The following is a 22,380-nucleotide window of genomic DNA, read 5'->3' as shown; positions in this document are numbered from 1 at the left end:
TACATCGGATTTTTCCACAAGCTCCACAATTGCACATGGTTAAGACTATAGTTGTAAAAACTATCCAGTAGTATATTATATTTATAAATTTTATTATTTTTGCTAGAATTTTAACACTCAATAAATACTAGAAACACGGGCGCAGTTTTCAAAATATTTCGATATTAATTCGGCCTATCGTTAGCGGTGCCTTATGGTATAACGATAACTTTTTCCATCAGCTGAATAAAGAAAAAAAAAAACACCTATTTGTAAACAATTTAAATTTGGGCAAAAGGAGAACAAGACTAATTTACATAAGTACAAAGATGTAATAAATAGCTGAAAATGCCAACTTTGACACGCTGTCTCGCATAAATTAACGGTCGAATTATATTGGACAAGTCACGTAGTCATTTAAGCAAAAAGCGCAGTGAAGAGTGAAAGTTGCTTAGCTAAGAAAATATGAAAAAAATATTTTTAATTAGTGGCAAACGAAAATGTGGTAAGGATTTCATTTCAGAGAGATTGTTAAACCGGTGAGTATATTCTAAACAAGGTAAAGGACATAAAAGCTAAATATATATTTAACAGTCTGGCAGATCGGGCCCTGATCGTTCGCATCTCGGAGCCGATTAAAAAGGAATGGGCGAACAAGCTGCAACTGGATATACAGGCTATGCTCAGCGATGGCCCCTATAAGGAGCAATATAGGCGGGACATGATCGTGTGGAGCGATGAGGTGCGTCGCAGAGATTACGGCTTCTTTTGTCGTGCGGCCATGGAGCAGGCGCCCGTGGGTGAGGTGGACTATGTCATTGTCAGCGATGTACGCCGTAAGAACGATATACGCTGGTTCCGTGAGACGTACGGCCCCCAAATGGTGCAAACACTACGTTTGACGTCGTTGCCAGAGACTCGCAAAGCGAGAGGCTGGCAATTCACTGTGGGCGTGGATGACGAGCCATCCGAATGTGATTTGGATGACAGCTCCTTTGACTATGTGCTAGCGAATGATAAGGACGACCAGAGTGGGGAGCAGCTAATTGATCAAATTATGGCTATGCTACAGATTAGCTAATTAAAGTGGCCTTCTCATATATGTATAGATATATAACAAATATATTTTTGATATCAATTATCTTTTTGAACGAAGGCAGCTAGAGATGTCTTACACCTTCCACGCACGAGTTGTTGCAAATCATCGATAAATTATTTGCAATCGATGGAAATCAAATTCACCGTTAAGCTAGTTATTTGAAATATATGAATATATTTAATTTATAATATTGGTTATTGGTGGGCTGTTTAGCTGTTGATTTGTAAAGACTAAAATGTTAAGAATAAAAGGCAAGATTTAAGATAATGAAACATCAACCTTCGAGTATGCGCATGCTCGAATTCAATTGAAGATCATCGAAGCTGTGCAACTGCGGCTTGCGTAAATCCTTCTCAACCGAACGCGAACGGAGGTGCATGCGATTCTTGTTGACGCAGCTGAGGGGCGTTCGCTGGCCACGCTGCTGACTGTCGGGCGTGCTCTTGGGCGTGCTGGTCACGCCCTCTGGGGTTGCATCTACATAAATCTGCGGCTTGTTGGCGCGTGCAGGCTTCCGGGGTGCAACGCGTCGCTTGTTGCCCAGTCGAACGCGTTCCAAGTGTTTATTAGCTGGACGGGATTGGGACTGTGACTGTGACTGTGGCTGCACCTGGGCCTGTGCATTAACTGGTATCGGCTCTTCGCTGGCACTTACGAACGAGGCCATGCTGCTCCCGTTGCTTAAATTGAGCGTGAGAGTCTCAAGGATCTCCTCCAGCATTTGGGTTTCACGCGCCTCGCTCTCATCATCATCACAAAAGATAATAGGCGTACGCTCTACCCCAATAGTGGGCGAACGCGGATCCTGTATGTGTGGCTGCTCTGGTGTTCTCTGATGCAACAACATGTCACAGGGCATCGTTTCCTCCTGCTCGTAGGGCAGAGAAACAATTTCCACGGAGCTATTGTTGTGGCTCTCAGTAGCCACCTCTGGCTGGGCTACTGGAGCACGCGTCTCCACGAAGAGATCGGCAAATGTGTCGTCCATGTTTAGCGTGCGATCAATGGCTTCGTCGAGTACCAGTGGCGTGCGATTGAGTTGCGGCGAGCGCGGATCATTCAATGAAAAACCTTTCAACAGGCGCTTTCGCAGCTGCGCAAAAGCATTTTCGTTGCCCGTTTGCTGCATCTGGCATATTTGCGGCTCAGCTGCCAATATCTAGAGAAAAAGTGTCTTTAGGAAACTAATAACATGAATATGGTATACACTTACATTTAATGGTGTGCGACAGATGTTCGGCGAGCGTGGATCTAGCGTCGCAATATTTTCCCTGCAGGGGCTCATTGAAATCGCTATGGTTGATCTCTGCGCAGCAGTTGCAGCGCCAGCAAGACGTAATCTGTTTAAAGTTGGCGTGTCTGGCAAGTAGGTGCCCTCCATTTTAGTTGCTTTGGTGCCCATAGCAATCAAATATAATTTTCAATTTTCAATGCTGCGCTGTTGTATTTGAAATGAAAAATGCGGGAGACGTTGCTAGCGTCGATATACTTATATTTATATATGTATATCGATTGTATAAATATATATCACTATATTTTGTCATGTATGCTGGCAATACTCTAATATACTACTGCTATCGGCGTTTACATTGGTGATGAGCAAAGCACAATCGATATAACATTTTTCGATTGAACTGGCTACACGGATGGATTAAAATAAAGAAGAAAAAAAAAAAAAAAAAAGAATTGAGTGCCTTTTTTTAATTATTTCGAACTAAGAGAGCAACTCAAATATTAAACAGTATTAGTTATAACAAATGTGCGCGTGTGTGCAGAGTATGTGAAAAATATTTTGTAAGCGGCGAAAGCTTAAATGGCTATTGCGAACACCAAATGTAAGTTATTGGAATTAACAAACCCCGAGCTGAAAGTAATTGTTAAATATAAATGATCGGTTTTGTGTAATTTGGTCGCCGGGAAAATTATTTCGGTAATTTTTACGCAGTAGACAAATTATATTTTCGTTGAGTGTGTGTGTATGTAGCCCCTGCATAAGGCACCGAAAGCAGCAGTAAATTTTGTTTCGTATATACATACACATGTATATGTCTTTTTTTTTTTCAATAGCCCTCTCCTTTACACATATATTCAGGCATATATGCTGCACTCCCCATGCTTCGTTCGGCGCGGAGACTTTTGAGGCAACGCGTAAAATAAACTAGTTTGTATGTTGCCAACTACTTTGCCTATACAGCCACATCTTGTCTTACATTAATGTAGGTTAGTACACGGCAGCAAGGCGTCACCCCATATATTGTAGCAATAATTTTTTTTTTTTTTTGTTTCATTTTAAAATTTTTTATTTTTTTGGTTTCATTCAATTAAACCACTTGGTGTTCATAGCCGGCGAGCGAAAAGTAAACAATTTGTCCACGCAGTTGGCAACGCGGCCACTTTGTAGACTTTCTCTCTTGTTCCAAATATATACAAATGCATGTATACGGATGAGCATGTGCATGTGTATGTATTCCACGGGAAACAACGAAATTTCATTCATTCCTTGTTTTCGAGTAAAAACTACACGCTACGTGTAGTACGGTCGCCATATACAATTACAATGTCAGTTGTACACACACATGCTCGTGTTTACTTGTAAATAATTTTCAATGCAAGTATACATACACACAACATGTACATATATATGCAAGCCTACTTTATTTGTAGGCAATCAACGGATCTAATTGTGCAACATGTTATAATTGCAAACGAGCGTTAGAAAACAGCAGCTAAATAGTTTCAAGACTGCAGCTGCTGTCGATTTTGGGTACAGGGTGTGTCGTCGCGGCCTGCGAGTGTGTCAGGTGCAAAGACGTTGACGCAAAAGCAACGGCAGAGTAAAAGTCTCCACGCGACCAGAAGATACTTGGACATTCCAGAATTCAACATAGACGGCAATGAGCGTCGTTTGATTGCCATCCATTGGCCGCGTTTTTTCACACATTCCACGCGCTGTTAGACATACATATATACAAACACTTGTACGGTGACTATTGATTTCAATCAACTTTGTCTGCTTCTACTCGCTCTTTCTCTCTCTCTTTTTCTCAGGCTCAGCCACTCTCTCTTTATGCCCATTTGTCAATTAAGCAGCACGTCCGCTTGTCGGCTCACCAACAATTTGCCGCTGTATATGTTTGTGTGTGTAGATACATATGTGTGTGTAAATTCCATTTCCTGTTTATAGTAGGTATGCTGCACACACCAACACACACAAAGAAGCTCCCGTCTGCTTGGGCCCCATGTTCAGGTCGTCTCGGCTTGCCACCACCATCACACAGCGTCGGTCGTTGTCGTCTGTATATTTTTTCTCACTCCATAGTCTGATGCCTCGTCGGTAGCAGTCGCAGCCGCAGCCGCAGTCGCAGCAGAAGCAGCAGGCATCGGCGGAGCGCTATGTACAGTACGTGCCACTTCCTTTACATTCAGAAAAATAAAAATTGTTCACACACACGCATATACATACACGATATGTATATACACACTCACACATACATATACAGAATGTGACGGGCGGGCCAAAACGACTGACAGACGGACAATCCAACGGGGAGCGTTCGTTTGGCGTCTGCGCCGTGTTTCGGTTATAGTTGTAGTTATTTGTGTTGTTTTTGTACAGTTGCAAAGACACAAATACAGGCGAGAGAGTGCGGACGAAAACGAGTTTTTCTGTGTTGAACGATGTGGCAACGCCAAAATCCTCCCGGTTCCCCTTTGTGTTTGCTTATTAGAAAGAAGAAAAATGCCGCTGCGCGTTGTGTTGCTGTCTTTACGTAAGAAGGCCGTCGAACTCTACACTGAGAGAGCGGCATGCAAATAATGCGCGAGAGAATCGCGAATGTGAGCGAGTGAGTGCCAATGCCTGTGCTTGCTGTGTGTGCTCGTCTAATGATTACCGTTACAATTTGCATTGGCTGTCTAGTCTGACAACCGTCTCGCGACCCAGACTAGACGACCCAGCCCCAATCTCAAATTGGCAACTTTTTTTTACATGACCTTTCCCGTCATCGCCAAATGACGCTGAGCTTGAATGCGTGTGATTGTGTGTGTAGCGCTTAAAAGTTTGCAGTTTAATTCGTATTGATTATTTTGCACTAGTCCGTAGAAAATGATGTTTCTTCCGAGATACTTTGCGTGCGTTTGTTTAGCTCAGGGTCAATGTCCTAACAATACAAGTGCAACTAGTAAGGAATGAAGACTAAGTAATGATAACATGGATAAAACTTAGCATAGACACATATCCTAGTTTTGCGTGAAAGCTATGATCAATAAAATATTGAATCCGGTTATATGTATGTGTCTCGAATTTAGTGTGAGAGAAATTTGCCGTTATATATTTGTCAATATTTAAATATTATATGCATTCCATAACTATGACAGTCTGGCAACCCCGCAATCCTTGGCGCGCGCGTACAAAGCCTCGTTTTTATTTTTGGCGCGCACAACATGTCAGAAAAAAAATAAAGAAAATAAAAGGCCAGACTCAATGCAATGCCTCGAGGAATGTTGTTTACGTGCGCGCCTGCGCATCAACCAAGATTTCCACGAATTCACTAAAACAAGCATCCAAGTAGCAGAAAATGTTGTCGTCCCAGTCTGGACCTCATCCTGTTCGTCCCGTTCGTCTACCTGCTTTTAAACCGCCGCGCTGCGTCGCTTCTTGTTTGTGTGCAATTTAGCTCCTCCAAACTTGGCGGCGGCGGCATGTCAACATGTTGATCCTACTATAGCGTGCGAAACGTTCTGGCAACACCAAAACAAAAACAACAGGCCCCAAGCCGTACCGTACGTTGTTGTTATTTATGTTATTTGGAGGTGTATGTGTGCGGGCCGCCAATGCCTAAATTACACACACATGCATACTTATGCATACATATGAAGAGAAAAGAAAACGTTGGCGTTGGCGTCTACTTTGGTCTCTCATTTAATCAGTCTGGCCACGCTTTGCTCTTGCTCTTTGCTGTTTTCGTCAGTTGTCTTTCATAGCGTTTGCGATGCGGTTGTGTTTTCTGAGCGACCGATGCCGCTGCTGCTGCTAGTGACGGCGTCGGCATCGGCTTCATGCCAAGTGATTTTGTTTTTAATATAAATTATTTTTGGTAACCAATGGAAATACAAAACAAAAATATATATATTCTTTTCAATGTAGTGAACGAAAGAAATACTCAGGATTTAAAAAACTGCTAACTGGGTTTATTGGTGTTTGTGGTTTTCATCGTCTCTTTGTGCATCATTCATGAAAATTGTAGTTTATGGATTGATTTAATACAATAAAATGAAATTTCAATTGAAGAACTATTCATAAATAGTGTCAATATATATTTTTCATAACCTGTACTTGTTCTGCATCGCCCGCGCCCCGTTTGCTTGAGCGAAATTCTTAGAATTCTTAACATTCCCGCGCGCATACACACACATATATATGCTTATACATACAGACGAGTAGCTAAAAATTAAAAAAATATATATACACATACATTTATACATTTATATAAATTGTACTCTCCCTACGCGTCGTACGAAGTGTAGACATAAACACACACACAAGCGCATGCACTTGAACTCTCACGCACGCACACCAATACACACTAACACAAACATTTGTACTCTATCCAACACACCTCGAAAAATGGTTGTTGTCGCCACTAAGTGGAGACAATTGCTGTCTCTTTTACACGCACTCACTAACAAAAACTAGTAGGACTTGTTTTTTGCGTTGTTTTTACGCAAAAGCAAAAAAACCGGTAAGATTTCAGAAGCGACGATAGCAGCAGCAGAACAACAGAATTGTCATTGTGTGCGTATGTGTGTCTGAATGCAGTGTGCTTGTGTTGGTGTATCTTCGCTGTGGTAGAATACCACGTTAATCATAGTTTTCACACACCGCTTTTCTTACAGTTTTGTAAACATGTACACACACACATGCATATGCATATACATACACACAAACGCATACTAGCAGATACCGAGCAACGAACTCGGGCAGCAGCGACGCCCAAGAATGAAACAGCATAAGGCAACGTGAAAACTACAGCAACAACAAACAACACGGCAGCATAAAAACATAGAGAAAGCGAAAGAGAGAGGCAGAGACCGAGAGTGAGAGAGAGAGAGAGAAAGCAGGAGAGAAGCAGTTTTACGGCAACGACCCGAGCAGAAGCTGCCGCAACAGCAGAAGTAGCAGCAGAAGCAGTAATATTAGCGGGCGTTGTTGTTGACGTTCTCTTGAATGCTGCCAATTGTCATGTATGTATATGTATGCAAACTTTGTTGTTGTTGTTGTCTTGCATGTAGTTTATGCTTTCTATTAGTAATATTTATTACCAATTGCTTCGCCACTGGCAATGACCAAGATCAACGAACTTGTTTTGCTCTTTATTGGTGTCGTCGTTGTTTTTAATATTATTGTTATTATTAGTGATAGGCAAATACCTATTGAAAAAGTAACAACAGCGCAAAAGAACAGTAAAATGGGATGGTGATCTTGACCTACGCGCGCGCAAGTTCAAAATGGTTATTCAACTTGTACTTTGTGCGGCTTCCTTCTAGTTCCTCTCGCATTGCAGATTTCAATTTTCAAAACGGAAATTTTAATAACGGACGCGACGTTGTCAATCCAACACATCACATACACACACGCACACATATGCACACATACAAACCAACACACGCATGAAAAGAAATCTCGAAATTTGTGCTTTTAATTGCATTTACGTTTCTTTGTTTTGTATTTATTTTTCGGTTTAAATATTCAATTTCTTAATGTCCGTATATAAATTTGGAAATTGTTATCATAAAATTGGCGACTAATTGACGGGCTTTGGTGTCGGCGCCATAATAAAAAAAAATAAATAAATGCAATATATAAATATATATGTATATATGTATATACACATAAATATTATTGAGGCTTCTGACACGGTTGCCACTTGTACTTGTACCAAGCTTACATTAATGTGAGCCAAAGATTTTATTTTTATGCAAAAAAAAGTCCAATTTTTTTTTGTGTAAATTAAAAAATTTATATTTTATCATATCTTTATTTTGCTAATAACAATTTGTTACAAATTTCGATTGATATAATAAGTATTTGCAAATAGATATGTTTACCAAAAAAATGTGTAGACTTTACGTTGACTAAATTTGGTACATATTTACCACGTGTGGCAACCTTGGCGTTTATCAGTGCCATAAGTGACGTTTATTTGTTTTTCTTCTCTATTTATGTGTGTATGTGTATGCATATTGATTGTTTACTGTTAATGGCGTGCAATGATCATGTTATATTATCATATTGTTTATTTTAAGTGTCTGTGCTTATTGATGTCGTCGTCGTTGCTGTTGTTGTTATTGTTATTGCCGTGTGTTAACGTATTATTATCGCTTAATAAATAGCGTACGCTATATTTGTTTTCATTCAATTTTGCTCAAGCTATAACGCCGGACGGCTTCATTCAGATTTGTGTAGCACAGCAACCACACCGCTCCCCATCTACTCATCATCATCGTCGTCACCATCATTATCATCATTGCCAGTGTTATAAAGTTGGTTTCGCTTCTGTTTTATTTTTAGTTTGTTTTTATTTATATTTGTGCGGCGTCCAAGCAAAAGCCGGCGGTGAGAACTAACAGAAATGAACGAAGTAACAGTAATATTTAAACTGCAGCAGACTAACAGAAAGGTCGGGGGAGAGAGTCTCCACTCAACGAACAGCATGGGAGAGAGCGGGAGCGGGAGCGCGGCCGAGTGAGAGACCAAGAGAGAGAGAGAGAGAGAGAGAGAGAGCGAGAGAGAGAGAGAGAGTTGTGTCATTCTTCAAAGTGGTTGTGAAATGTTTGCTTTTTCTGCCTACTCATATCACAGCCAGCTTTGAGGAGCGACACGATGCTCAGTCCAAAATTCAAAACATAAAAAACAAAATTAAAAAAAAGACAAGAAACTAAGATATCCTAAAACATAAAAAATAAAAACAAAAATTCTGGTAAAAAAAAAAAACGATACGTATCATAATAAAGATAATACAAAATAATTCAAAAATGAATAACAAATATTTTTAAATATAATAAAAATAAAACATAAAAAAATATACATTCAAAAACATAATTTAATCTGCACTAGTTTTATTCGTAGTTCAAATGAACTGTTACATAAATCATTGAACAAAATTATAATTCATGGTGCCCTCCTGAGATCCCTCCAAATGTACTTTTACAAATCAAACTTTATATATATATATGTGTGTGTAATGTCTATTTATCTATCTATCTATATACCTGTTCCTCTTTCTATCATAAGAATTGGCCACATTCATGCTGAGCTCTCAAAGAGGCTGTGAAATGCATTTTGAAAGCTTTGCGAGCATATCACAGCCAGCTTTGATGAGCTTAGCGTAATGTAACGTACATCAATCAATCAGTCAATCAATCAAATCAATTCAAGTCAATCATAATGTAGCTCGCACTCAAATAACACCCGTTGAAGACGGACCTGGAATTGGAGCAAGTCATCAAGTAAATTGTGACCAAATAAGAGCAATAGGAAATAAATAGAAAAGAAATAACTTTCCTTCCTTCAATACTGATTTCTGTTGCATATTAGGCTAAACGTAAATGGAGAAGGAAACTTAGAAAACTATGAGAGATGAGAGATATTAGAAATAATATTGTGATGGCTCTAGATTAGGAGTCGGAATCGTCGGACCGCCTAAATAAAAACAAATTCATCACAGACAAGGATATAGATTCAAATGAAATCAGAAACAATGACATGTTTTTAAGACTGTTTTTATTTCAATTGCAATTCCTTTTCCTATTGCTCTTATTCGGCCAGCCTGTATTATAATGTGGAACATCAGTTTAAAAAATCAATCGGAACTCTGCATCAAAAGAAATTTGATGTTGCTTATCTAAGCCTCATCAAGTGGTTGTGATATGGATACCCGACGCATATCACAGCCAGCTTTGATGAGCTAGGATAATCAACGGAAAACAACAAGAGAAACAATTGAAAAAAAAAAAATCAACAAAAATGAAAGGAAAATTGAACAAATTCGAGTGAAATTGTGTCTTTAATTATATATTTGATACAAGTTAATAAGCCATTCAGATTGCATTTTATTTATCATGCCATTTAGCTGACATTTATTTGAATCTTGAAAATTTGCGTTAATGATTATCGAATAATTCGATTTTCCGACAATTTACTAATGCATTTGTATCTTTTTCACAGATACGCCGATCCGCACACTCGCACACACACACAGACTCTGACGCATATGCAGACACAGATACTCTGCTGCATATGCAGATACAGATACTGTACTCGACCGAACCGAATTCCAAAGAGCCTTTGATGACGACGCCTCGCTGTGCATAACGACATTTGTTAAATACTTTGTGATAGTCTTGTTTATCGTTTTATTTAATTGTTTTATACACACAAAATAGTAGTATTGTAAGATCTTAAGAGAAACCAAACAAAGTTGCAAACCAAATAGAAAGAAATCGAACAAAAGCCTGCAAATGCATTCCACAAGCACAGCCACAAGAGTATTCGACAGATTGAGAATGGGCATTCTGCTGCTGCTGTTCAGCTGCCTGGGCTGTCCGGCTTTGATCGAGGCATGCTCCAGCCGCACCGTGCCGAAGCCCCGTCCGTCGGTCTCGTCGTCCATGTCGGGCATTGCATTGGCGCCCACACAGCCGCCGGCTACAACAACAACAACGACAATGCGAACCACCACAACAACGACAACACCGAGGCCAAACATCACATTCCCCACATACAAGTGTCCGGAGAACTTCGACGCCTGGTACTGTCTGAATGACGCCCATTGCTTCGCCGTGAAGATCGCCGAGCTGCCCGTCTACAGCTGCGAGTGCGCCATTGGCTTCATGGGTCAGCGCTGCGAGTATAAGGAAATCGACGGCTCCTATCTGCCCAAGCGACCGCGTCCCATGCTCGAGAAGGCCAGCATCGCCAGCGGTGCGATGTGCGCCCTCGTCTTGATGCTGTTCGTCTGCCTTGTGTTCTACTTGCGCTTCGAGCAGCGCGCGGCCAAGGAGCGCGAGCTCCAGGAGGACGACCTCGACGATGAGGAGGAGGAGTGCAGCGATGGCGATCATTGCGAGTGCTGTCGCGACCGCTGCTGCGCCTCGGGCGATGAGCCGCTCGTGACGCGTGGCAAGCTGCCCTACCATATGCGGCTGGAGCACGCCCTGATGTCCTTCGCCATCAGGCGCAGCACCAAGCTCTAAACTCAAACTGAATCTGACACAGAAATCTAAAAACAGAATTTCCACTTAGCTATAGACGAGTATATATTTGAGCTATCTCAAATGATTTCTGCCTTGCCCGTTATGCATGTCATGCCGAAAATGCGTACTACGAATTTCTATGTGCTTTAGTCGTAGCTTAATGTTCCATTATACATACCACATAAACATACTGTCCTATTTACTAAATGTTACGTGTAACAAGCTCTGTATTCCAAGTTCTTGTGCGTATCTTGGACCTGAGATGAGATTTTTCGCTTCTCTAATTATCGTGAATCGAATATGTATTTTTATTATACCTTATGCTAGAGCTATATTTATTTTACTCTATAACTATTATACATACATGTATATCATAGCATATATATGTACATGCACGAACACATCCACAATGATCCACGTCAAGTATTATTTATTGCACTAGCTATGTATGAATTACAATGAGAATTTTTTAAATAAACATGCGCTGCACTTGCATATTATTTATGCCAAGGGAGCAGGTCCCAGATTCTCTTGTGTTTTTGATTGCAATTCAGTTGTAAGAAACTCATATATGAGTTATTCATGATAATTCGGAATGGCAGGGGATCAGTTATTTTTCGATTTAAGCAGAAATTCAAATTATCGAGAGTTATCAAAAACGATACTTTTTCGATTTATAGCGGTTTTTGATCGGGGTACAAATTATCGAGACTCGACTGTATGAAAATAGTTGAATTAACGGTAATCAAGATGCTAAAAATGCCGTTACATACTTTTAGGCTTTTACTGGAAACATTGGGGGAAGAACACGAAAAACGATTTTACAATTTTAAACTCGTGCTTGGATGAATTCTGGAATTGCCAAAAACGAATATTTCATTGTTAGACTTTAATTAATTATACCTGCATTCATTTTGACTTATTTTCTTGGCAAATTTGCTCCTTTATATGTAAATGTTTCTGATTTTCCATTAGTTTTGATTATTGTCAACACTATTTAGTATTGTACATATGTATGTATAACAGGATCACGATTAGGATCAGGAACATTAGTGGAGTCTGACTCCAATGTTTGGATATTCCGATGATTGCCAGTTATCTATATATATTGAGATCGAGGGCCACAAACTGCCGAAGGATAACGAAATCCTTGCCTTGGCCTTTGAATATTCCGGTTTGCGTGTAGCCGTAGAACTGGGCCGAAGGCAGCGAATCCCGGGAATGGGTGGTCACTTATCATAGCCGCCTATCCCCATGTCGTCACCAGTTATCTACAGCGCTACATGGGTGGCCGGCTTACACTTGGTTTCACGAGGCAGTTCCTGAAGATGATCGCGAATCCAATGCATCTAGCTGAGTTGCTTTTCACTTTCATTTGATTATCTGACTGGGTGTCTATAGAAAGTTGTTTGTGCCCTTGAGATACAGATATACAACGGCTCTTCAGTATTAACGATTTTGATTGAACGAAACAGTTTCTATTTTTATCAATTGATAATAATCGTGCAATGTTCAGTTTAATTAAGAATGCCAACTAATGATAAGCGGTTAAGTAGAAATGATAATCTTATGAGCGACGTGTTCACGTTCTTAGATAAGGCCATCATGAGTTGCTGGAATTATGTACAAACCCTATGATAGTCTACATGAATGGGTGTACGTACGCACGTAGATTATAAAACCTAGACAGATTTGAATACTCAAATAAATGGTGATAAAGGTATGGGCATTGCAGTCAGCTACTACCGATTGTATAATACTCATTCAGGGTACAACAGCCGTATGGTATGGTAAATTGGGCGGGAAGCAGTCTGAATAAATCTCAATCAGAGGTTTTTAATTTCACATGTTTAACTTAAATACCGGCGAAAGCCGAGAATTTTAGTTTATCTAGAGATATTGGTAAATAAAGTGCTATGAAAGACAGATAGATAATTCCAGCTATGTAAACATTTTATCAAAATATATAATATATATATAATAAGATTCCGAATCGAGTTATTCTGGAAGAAGTCCTATGGAATTTAACATTCTTTAGTAATAGTAATCCCATAGAGTATAGTAGTTGTGCTCTACCCTCTTTTGAATAAATATTTATTTTCTGATATCACAACTGGGGGCGTTGCAAATTTGGAATTACCACTGCATCTCTGCTATAATATATAGAACTTCAGATTTCAGATATAAATATATATGTATAGGTATCTAGCCATGTTCTAGTTCAATAAAAAGTGTGCATAATATACATATAAACATATCTATAGGATCTTATATCTTCGACAAATTTTGGATCAGCCTACAATATAAAAGGTCTATAAATACGATTCTGCTGCCTAAACATCATACTTAATTGTTATTGGATTGAAGATTGTAGATAGTTTAAAAAAATATATTTTATTCTTATATATTTCAAGATAGAGCCTATTCAATTCAGCGTGCGTGTAAGACATTTATCTCTTGGCATAGCTGATACTGTCATAAAAGTATGATTCGTATTACAAATGAGTTGTACGTGCCTAGCAAAAGGCAACGACTATATAATATAATAATAAAAACGATCTTATCTATAATTCCCCGTGAACTGCAGGCCAATTTACTTATGGGGGAATTCCAGTGCCGGCATGAGGTATGTATTGTTGGGGAATTCACGGCTTTAAAGTCTAAAGCAGTTTTCGATTCAGATTGAATAACAGAGGGTCGCGCGGTTGCGATAAGGAAAACTGATCACACAAATCTGTTTTAAAGTGTCGCCAAATAATCTCCGTCCGATTTAGAACTGCCTTGAAATTGATTTTATTTTATGATAGAGCCCCTTCATTGGACCATAGCTGCTGAGCACCAGCGAAATAAGCGTTATGCACTTCATCAAGATCTGGAAGTCGGCCTTGGTGCGGCTCTTAAAATAGCCCGTCTCATACCCGTAATACTGGGTGACTAAGGCGATGACAAAGCAGACGAAACCCAGGAAATTGTGGAATGTTTTGTTTAGCAGCGGCGTGATCAGTTTCTTAACGCGCGCCGAGCAGAGAGCTGCCAGCCCGGAGCTCATGGCCAGGAGACAGAGTATAAAGGCGGTAATGCCTAGGAAGAATACCCGATTATTTATGTTCCTCTTTGAGCGAATCCCGTTCACTTACCCAATCTGCCGTGGACGGACTGCAGCAGAAATCCCTTCTGTATCATTTTGATCAGGGCACCGGCTGCCCCACAGCCACCGCCCAGCGTCAGTAGGATCCAATGGATTGTGGTCTTGGTGGATCGCTTGTAGCTGTTCGTTAGCACATTGCCTCCATAGTGGACCATTACGCCTTCCGCCATGAAGAAGGAGAACTGCGACATGCCAGGGGGAAAACTTAAATGCTGTTCAATTCGGGCCGAGGGACAACTTACCCCAATGGTAACCAGCCAGGCGTGCAGGCTGGTGCCTGCGAGGCCCGTCTGCAGCGTGAGATACGATATGTAGATGGTAACAAATCCAATGCACATTTGGTTCAGCACATTCAGAGAGTATTCCAGGCGCTGCAGCGGCTGCTCGGTCTCACTAAGCGGCAATTTGTGCGACATTCTCGAATATCGATGGCCACCGGAAGATTCGTTCAGATGCACAAAGGCGGACGATCGATGGGCTCGTGCCGTTGGAGCTGTTGGAGGCGATTGCGGGAGCAGATTCTTGGCTGAGTCGCTTGTGCTGCCGTAGTCGATCACTTTCTGCGTGCTACTGATGACCGGCGGGAGATGTTCTGTCATCGTGGCCCTAAATACTTGGTCTTAATACCCTGTAACTGAAAATAAGAGAGAGAGAGAGAGATTGGGCTATAAATCTTCAGCTCGTCAAATTCATATTTAGCAGCAAAAGTCAAGTCAGCTCAGGTCATTCAAGCCGTTTGTTTCGAATCGATATGTATCGATTTCAATGAAATATCGGTAAGCTTAGCATGATATCGAATTCGAAATGTTCCCTTCTGGCAAAGGAGAAGAGAGGAGGCATGTGAATATCAATGAAACCCAGTAGAGGGCATCTGGTAGTCGAGCATCTGGAGGTCGATATAGTGTGTACGGCATGCTTATCAGTGGGGAAACAATAATGTTATTTTCGTGTTAAATTTATTAGCTACAACAAAAACAAGCTCGCCGACTGATAATTGCGTCCAACAACTATTTTATGAGCCTGGAAAGCGCTGACTGTGCTTTTTTGCTTTTTATTTTGGGGTTTCGTTACATTCAAATTCACGGCAATTATTATTTTCGATTTGTCGTCGGCCGAAATCATAAAAGCCAATAGCCAATTTATATGAGCTACAATTTATTGCAGTTTTCCGCGAGTCAGAAGTACGCCCATTGACTATAGCCAGTTCACTAATCTCAGTTCAGTATGGGTACAGCGCGAAGTCGACTCGGGGTCGAGTCGACATTAATGACGCCTCAGTCTGCAGCTATAACTGGTATTGTCAACCGCAAACCGCAAATAACCCATATTGCTATTCGCATACATATACCCAATAGATCACATGACAGTCGACTTTTAATATACATATAGGGGCAAAATATAAAAGTTATATGAAAATTCATTGATAGATCAAGGCCAGCAAGAGCATCGATATTAAAGGCATATTTATATTTGATAAGAAAACAATTACAGGGCATTTACTAGTCGGGTACGAATGCCTCCATTTGATATATATTGCATTTAAATTTTAAATATAATATATATACATTTGTTTATTGCAAGAGAAAACGAATCTCTGGGGATGCTGTACACAAATTTGAATTGCTTTTAGGCAGTGCTTTGCTTTGATATACCCTGTATCTCGAGACGAACCATAATCGCAATCAACTATCGATGCTGTTATCAAATATAGTTTAAATTGAACGACTTCAAGAAAACTGACGTACACAGAGATAAATTGATGTACAGATAGATAGGCAGGCGCACAGATAAACAGATATATAGAAAGTTAGACATACCGACAGAAATGCCTTAATATATTTAATATTTAACGTGAGCAACTGCATGAATAGCTCTCTCAATAAAAACAGCATGATTCATTAAGAAATTTGGCTGAACCGACTTTAGTTTGGATACTAAAACATACCTTTATGAGAGATTTTTACATGGAGATAACATCAAAGAGAAAAGATCAACTTATCTGATATTTATTAGATTTTGCACTTAACATGAATGACAAAATGTTTTTGTTTTTCAACTTCTTTTACTGAAATCGTTTAAAAAGACTTAACTTGCTAATAGTAATTAATAGTAAAAGAGCTATAGAATTTATCTATAAGTTAATCATTGAAAATTAAACTATTATATCCTAATTTTGTATTTTCCATATCCTAATTTAGTATTTTCAATAAGATCAGGGTATACATATACATAGAAAAACTGAGGAAGTATTCATGAGATTAGCTTATATATTTTTGGTATTCCATTCGCAGATGACGCTAACTACACACTACCTCACTTCTACCTCAGTTTTGTCCGTTATATTATAGATTTTAAGCTAGCTAATAAAAAATAAAATTTAAATTAGTTTGTCTAAAACTGACTTCACTGCTTCACTTACCTAATTTGGTGAACTGGATCCGCTAACCTGGAATTACATAGAATACATTATTAAATTATTTAATTATCTTCCTAGACTTATATAATATATATAATTTCAAGATAATAAACTGTGGATTTACTTCATAAGGAATGGAAAATATAAACGGATAATTTAGAAGAAAGTTTCATTGAAATCAAAACAATGCTGAATTCGTATTATAGTTAGTTTTATTAATTTTCTAGTTATAAATTAATATTATAGTCAGTTAATTAAATTATTTGTATCTAAAATTTAACATTATTTATATCTAAAATTTAACGTAATCGTATCTCCTCTTAGCTGGCGAAACTGAGAGCTTTCTGATATAGCGACTTCAGCGGTGCTATGCAGGTTAGGACCATTGACACGAGCGTAACAACTTGCATAAGGATAACGAAATCCTCGCCTTGGCCTTTGAATATTCCGGTTTGCGTGTAGCCGTAGAACTGGGCCAACATGGCCGTAACAAATGCGCCCATGCTGAGCAGGACGTGGAAGGTCTTGTTGCCCAGCGGCGAACAAATCTTCGACAGGCTACGGGCCAGCACTGCTGAGAGTCCACTGAGCAGAGAGATGAGGCACAGCACGAAGGCGGCGAATCCCAGCCGGGAGTGGATGGTGACGCTAATGCTCCATTTGTCGCGTATCAGTTGGACCAGGCAGCCGGCTACCCCCATGCCGCCACCGAGTATCTGCAGCACCACATGGATGGCCGTCTTGCGCTTGCGAGTGTAGCGCAGAGTCAGCCAGTTGCCGTCGTAGAAGCACATCATGGCCTCGGCCATGAGGAACACAAAGCCAAAGGACACCAGCCAGACGTGCAGCCGGATTCCAGAGAGACCCGTGCGTAGGCAGTTCCAGCAGATCCAGATTGTTACGAATCCAATGCACAGCTGGTTGAGCACGTTGAGACCAGCTTCGATGTGCTGCAGGACGGTAGTTGAATTGCTTTTTGCTACGGTCATATTGAGGGCGATATACTTGATTCCAAGGATTCCAAGGATTTTGTATTAATTGTTTATTAAATATTTTCTTTTCCTTAGAATAAGGAACTTTTGAAGAGACTTATTACTAGTCGAGCACAAAATTATTTTAGCACTTTTCACCGTTGCACTTTGAAGTCAATAATAATGTGAACCTATTATTACTTGTATTTTTTATGGATATTTTACGAGTTTGAAATGCGCTTTTATACTGGGTCTTTCTTTGAATGAACTTTCACATTGCCGTCCGCTTTCATGCATAAGGAAATACAACTCAGGGCCTCTTTATGGATAGCAAAACGTATTTATACCATTTACCCTTCATGGAAGTTCGAACGGGTATATAAGACTTATGACAGTCCTACTTCAAAGCGCTGTGACGCTGCCGGGTAATTTAACATTCAGTCACCTATTCGTATCAAATACATTAAGTTTACCATAGATTTACGCTATAAAGTCGATATTTTTAAACTCGATAAATATCTATTATAGACTTCAGGTAAATGTATCTTTCTTATTACGTACAGCCTTATAAGAATTGTATATGAGCAGTTGTTAGCCGAACTGTAAAGCAACCTATAACACAAAGGTATAAACTGTAAGGTATTTCGGACCTGTTCTAAACAGTATCTTCCAGTTGAGCAAACTAACAATCGTTGGTTTCTTTAAATTAACTAAATTACTTGATAATATTATTTATGTACATATTCCGACTATCAGCAAGGTTGCGGTTACCAATCAAATGCATAGTATTTAAAGGATTATAATATATACACCTAGCGCAATCAATTTCGCATTTCGCACTCTATGTACATACCCAGTAACAACTGCCAATAGTTTCTTTATCGCCAGTGAGAATCGACACAGATCTTCTATTGCAGCAATGGAGATAGAGCTTATCCTGCACTCAGTGTCACGTCGTTCAGTGGGTGTTTCCAGCATTCAAATTTGATATGAATTCCTTATATAATCGACCCATGTTTACTACGGTAAAGTGGGGTATATTGATTTCTTTGATAATTTGAGCAAATAGAGTATATAGACGGTGTTGATGTATTAAGAAACCATAAAACCTATAAAATAGAATGAATAAGTCAAATTTGTATGTAAGATCAATCAGGAAATCTCATTAAATATAGCATTGCAAAAAAAAAAAAAAAAAAAAGAAAGCATTGCATTGCATTGCATGCAGTTGAGCGAATTTGAACAGAGTATTCCTCAGCTAGCCGGGTTATACTCCACTCGCTCGCTTGCTTAGGGTAATTGTTGGTCATAATGTAGCATAGTCATCATCGATTTAAGCCACTTATAATGCGTCTAGCACTTATTTGTTAAATTACCGATACTATTTCCATTTCGAGCACCGTCATCAGTGCTTAAGCCTTATCGTACTGCAAAAGCGCACGTACTATGATAATAAACAGCCCCGGTATCGGAAAGGGCTCTACTCTACACTCACATAACTATTTGATGTGACTAAAGATCAATAAAATATCATTTGCAGTGGTATCAATTTAAACTTTTTTAAATATTTCTGCGGAACAACTGTTAAACGTCCAGGAATTAACGAATTTAGCATGTTAGCAACTAACAGTAGTAGCTCAATTCATCATCATACTATAAATATAAACTAACAGTATTGTGATGATAAATAAAGGTTTATATGAGGCATATACGATAAAGCACTTTCAACATAGCACTAGAAATAAACTAGGTAGTATGACGTTACTGTACTATAAACAACCTTTATTCTTAAGATTTTTAGTAGAGGGCTTCTGGGCTTCGCTTCACTTCACAACCTACGTGAAAGAGAGGGCATTCATTATGAAAACGAATGAGTGAGAGAGAAGCATTCAATATTTGGATTTCATAACTAACTGCCTTCTGTAAAGTGAGGGGGAATAAATGCAGCCTCAAAAAGAATGAATAATTTGGCAAAGCATAAAGATGTTGAGTCACTCGAGGCTTTCGTTAAATAAACTACTTCGTGTAACTACTTCGTATTTGCTCGGCACGGACGCTTGAGACACAATTTGGATAAATAATCTGGATAAAAGTATTTTGAAACTGGCAAAATTCTGGAACAGCGGGCTCGATGAAAAATGGAGGAAAACAAACGAAATGTATCAAATATAATATATATAATATATAACTATTAACTAATCTTCTCTAGTTCTTCTTTGTCCCTTGCTTTTGTTTGGCAGACGGACGGAGAGGCAGAATGTATGATATGCAGATAGAGACAGATATAAAACATCAGATAGAAAGGCAAATAAACACACTTATTTAAATCGGATAGCTCCATTACAAATACATATACATATACTTAATTTGGGCATTCAATTTGGCATTCAATTTTCTTTACGGGTTAAATAAAATTTTTTGTTTGTTTGGGGCATGCTGGGATTTGTAAACTTTGTTAAAAATTTTAATTATCTTAGAAGATGGGATACATATAGGGATTTACTATATACAGTTCTTTAATTTTTTTGTCCATCGATGCGAAGAGCTTTCCGTGTAGTCGGTTGTCTGTTGCTGTAGGACTTAGGTTCAAATTTATTTTTTTCTATGAAAGAGGAATAAATAACATGAAAATTTCTTAATTTTTTATTTATTAAATTAAACTTAATTTTTATTATTCATTTATTATGTTTTTTACGAAAGTGAAATGAGTATATTGGTTTTGTGCATGTCCGTCTTGTCCGTCCGTCAGTCTTTCTGTCCGTATGAACGCAATTTATTTCGGCGCTATTGAAAATAGTCTTGAAATTTGAAACACATACTCGTGTATATTTCCGATTTATAAAGTGTTTTCCCGAACCGCCCACTAGGAGCATGGCATATCGGAAAATGCATTTTCCGACATACCATAAATCATATAAGTTGATGAACTAGAAAGCCGAAATTTGGACATCCTGACGATAAAGTGATTTTTCAAATTCTGCTATATTTTGGGCACTATTGATGCTACAGACCTGAAATTTTGTATATACGTACGGGTTGACCACCCAAGTCCAAACCACGTTGAAAACCACAAAAGTTTATATCTCCTACAGTTTAAAGCTAGTTACAACTGCAGCGTTCATAATTGTTATTATACCCTGAACCCATTGAAAATGGGAAATCAGGGTATAGCTGTTTTGTGAAAAAGTATCTAACGGGCAGAAGGAGTAATCGCAGACCCCATAAAGTATATATATTCTTGATCAGGACGACGAGCTGAGTCGATGTAGCTTTGTCCGTCTTTCCGTCCGTCCGTCCATATGAGTCGATCTCAGAAGTTATAAGAGCTAGAGAGCTGAAATTTGGCATGCATACTCGTGTGTACCATACGCAGTACAAGTTTAACATATTTTTTCGATAACTCGTCGGATAACTTTTCATCGAGAATAATCGAAAAATTGATTTTGTTTTTTCAGCCTAATTTGAGCACATTTAGCCCTAGAGACCTCAGATTTACTGTGTATATACAGTTGATCGATACGAATATTTTGTAATTTAAAGATTTTGGATACCACGTCCACTTCGCCCTCAATTTGTAAAAATTTCTACTACTAGAATGTTGTGCTGTGGAATGTACACACATTTTAGCCATATGATCACGCTCTGAAAGTTTCAGAAAGATAGTTTTATTTATTATTTATTATTCAACAAATAAATTCTCATAATATTGCCCACTTTGCAGCGCAGCCCAAGCGCAGTCGCTGCTAGCTGCGCAGTCAGCAGAGCGCGTGATTATGCGTGCGTGTGGATGCATGTGTATATGCATGTGCATAAAAGAAGTGCAGAATGAGTAGAATATCAGCTTAGAGGGTTCAGGGTATCTCCTAGACGAGCAGTCTCGACTAGAGCCTTCCTACATGTTTTTAGATGTAGTTATGATTCACTTTTCCCTAATTAGGGTACTGATTATTTTTCCCCCGCCTCTGTTGTCCAGTCTTTACTCTACACAACCCTTGCTGGTTTAGATCTAGGGTATGTAGAATGGAATGGAATAGACTGAAAAATAAAAAAATACTTGGTTTCCAGGTCTCCCCGCAGCGAAAGTGCGTAAAATGTGTAAAGCAAGAGAGCTGCGCGACAAAGATCAGGTGCATCATGGGCGCTTTTTTTTTTTAATTTTCAGAATTACCGGAAAAGACTGAGCTGGCAATCTGACTCCGTTTTTATATGACCACATTCCAGCTGCAAGTATAAATCCTAATTTTTGTACACAACTCACGTTTCGTACAATTTCGGAGGGTAAAATGTACTCGAGTTCCTTTTTACTTTAATTGTGGTCAACTTTCCACCGCCTCGTAAAAATTATGTGTTATACTTTATATTGTCAAATCTAATAATAAATAATAATAATAATAAAACTGTTTTAAAGCTTTCATGCTTGTTCCCCCTGTTGGCTTTGCTCAGCAACAAAACAACTTCGTTTGCCTTCGTCCCAAGCCGACACTAGCCGAAGTACAATCAAACACCATTAGCG

The 22,380-nt window shown here is 39.1% G+C and overlaps 5 protein-coding genes across 11 annotated transcripts; 2 read left to right on the top strand and 3 right to left on the bottom strand.

Annotated features, from left to right (window-relative positions):
- Positions 1-64: 64 nt before the first annotated feature.
- Positions 65-1,117, top strand: Pmvk (Phosphomevalonate kinase). The gene is made up of 2 exons (XM_018003454.2): positions 65-518; positions 574-1,117. Exons 1-2 carry the CDS (start codon positions 445-447, stop codon positions 1,058-1,060), a joined length of 561 nt encoding a protein of 186 aa, XP_017858943.1. The 5' UTR covers positions 65-444; the 3' UTR covers positions 1,061-1,117.
- Positions 1,118-1,229: 112 nt separating this feature from the next.
- Positions 1,230-2,480, bottom strand: msb1l (protein). Its single transcript, XM_018003447.2, has 2 exons — positions 2,292-2,480; positions 1,230-2,237 (listed from the first exon to the last, which is right to left on the bottom strand). The coding sequence occupies exons 1-2, from the start codon at positions 2,478-2,480 to the stop codon at positions 1,353-1,355; spliced, it is 1,074 nt and encodes a 357-aa protein (XP_017858936.1). The 3' UTR covers positions 1,230-1,352.
- A 217-nt stretch (positions 2,481-2,697) lies between these two features.
- spi (spitz) lies at positions 2,698-11,858 on the top strand. 6 transcript variants are annotated; one of them, XM_089465825.1, is made up of 3 exons: positions 2,698-2,913; positions 6,974-7,321; positions 10,305-11,858. In XM_089465825.1, exon 3 carries the CDS (start codon positions 10,598-10,600, stop codon positions 11,330-11,332), a length of 735 nt encoding a protein of 244 aa, XP_089321951.1. In that variant the 5' UTR covers positions 2,698-2,913; positions 6,974-7,321; positions 10,305-10,597; the 3' UTR covers positions 11,333-11,858. The 6 variants fall into 6 exon arrangements, with proteins under 6 accessions (XP_089321951.1, XP_017858940.1, XP_089321954.1 ...); XM_089465828.1 differs by lacking the exons at positions 2,698-2,913; positions 6,974-7,321 and adding exons at positions 3,391-4,056; positions 4,127-4,478; XM_089465826.1 differs by lacking the exon at positions 2,698-2,913 and adding an exon at positions 6,041-6,174.
- Positions 11,859-13,707: 1,849 nt separating this feature from the next.
- Positions 13,708-18,953, bottom strand: LOC108611018 (transmembrane reductase CYB561D2). 2 transcript variants are annotated; one of them, XM_089465824.1, is made up of 5 exons: positions 18,721-18,953; positions 16,900-16,926; positions 14,723-15,114; positions 14,470-14,662; positions 13,708-14,413 (listed from the first exon to the last, which is right to left on the bottom strand). In XM_089465824.1, the coding sequence occupies exons 3-5, from the start codon at positions 15,077-15,079 to the stop codon at positions 14,103-14,105; spliced, it is 861 nt and encodes a 286-aa protein (XP_089321950.1). In that variant the 5' UTR covers positions 15,080-15,114; positions 16,900-16,926; positions 18,721-18,953; the 3' UTR covers positions 13,708-14,102. The 2 variants fall into 2 exon arrangements, with proteins under 2 accessions (XP_089321950.1, XP_017858939.1); XM_018003450.2 differs by lacking the exons at positions 16,900-16,926; positions 18,721-18,953 and adding an exon at positions 15,552-15,712.
- On the bottom strand, positions 16,986-18,220 carry LOC108611020 (uncharacterized). The gene has a single exon (XM_018003453.2). The coding sequence runs from the start codon at positions 17,883-17,885 to the stop codon at positions 17,217-17,219; it is 669 nt and encodes a 222-aa protein (XP_017858942.1). The 5' UTR covers positions 17,886-18,220; the 3' UTR covers positions 16,986-17,216.
- Positions 18,954-22,380: the final 3,427 nt, after the last annotated feature.

The sequence above is a fragment of the Drosophila arizonae genome, chromosome 3, assembly GCF_054131065.1.
Source record: "Drosophila arizonae isolate 15081-1271.41 chromosome 3, UAZ_ARI_1.0, whole genome shotgun sequence".
Lineage (NCBI taxonomy): Eukaryota > Metazoa > Arthropoda > Insecta > Diptera > Drosophilidae > Drosophila > Drosophila arizonae.
Note: the sequence above shows the minus strand (reverse complement) of the source record. Positions and strands in the feature narration are given on the sequence as shown.

Excerpts from the sequence above, each read along its gene's own strand:
- Pmvk (XM_018003454.2), top strand. The coding sequence starts at position 445 with ATGAAAAAAATATTTTTAATTAGTGGCAAACGAAAATGTGGTAAGGAT. Across the intron at positions 519-573 it reads TCAGAGAGATTGTTAAACCG|TCTGGCAGATCGGGCCCTGA; the intron begins GTGAGTATATTC and ends TATATTTAACAG.
- msb1l (XM_018003447.2), bottom strand. The coding sequence starts at position 2,480 with ATGGGCACCAAAGCAACTAAAATGGAGGGCACCTACTTGCCAGACACG. Across the intron at positions 2,238-2,291 it reads TCTGTCGCACACCATTAAAT|ATATTGGCAGCTGAGCCGCA; the intron begins GTAAGTGTATAC and ends CTTTTTCTCTAG.
- spi (XM_018003451.2), top strand. The coding sequence starts at position 10,598 with ATGCATTCCACAAGCACAGCCACAAGAGTATTCGACAGATTGAGAATG.
- LOC108611018 (XM_089465824.1), bottom strand. The coding sequence starts at position 15,079 with ATGACAGAACATCTCCCGCCGGTCATCAGTAGCACGCAGAAAGTGATC. Across the intron at positions 14,663-14,722 it reads CCTGGCTGGTTACCATTGGG|TTCTCCTTCTTCATGGCGGA; the intron begins GTAAGTTGTCCC and ends GGCATGTCGCAG. Across the intron at positions 14,414-14,469 it reads GTCCGTCCACGGCAGATTGG|GCATTACCGCCTTTATACTC; the intron begins GTAAGTGAACGG and ends TATTCTTCCTAG.
- LOC108611020 (XM_018003453.2), bottom strand. The coding sequence starts at position 17,885 with ATGACCGTAGCAAAAAGCAATTCAACTACCGTCCTGCAGCACATCGAA.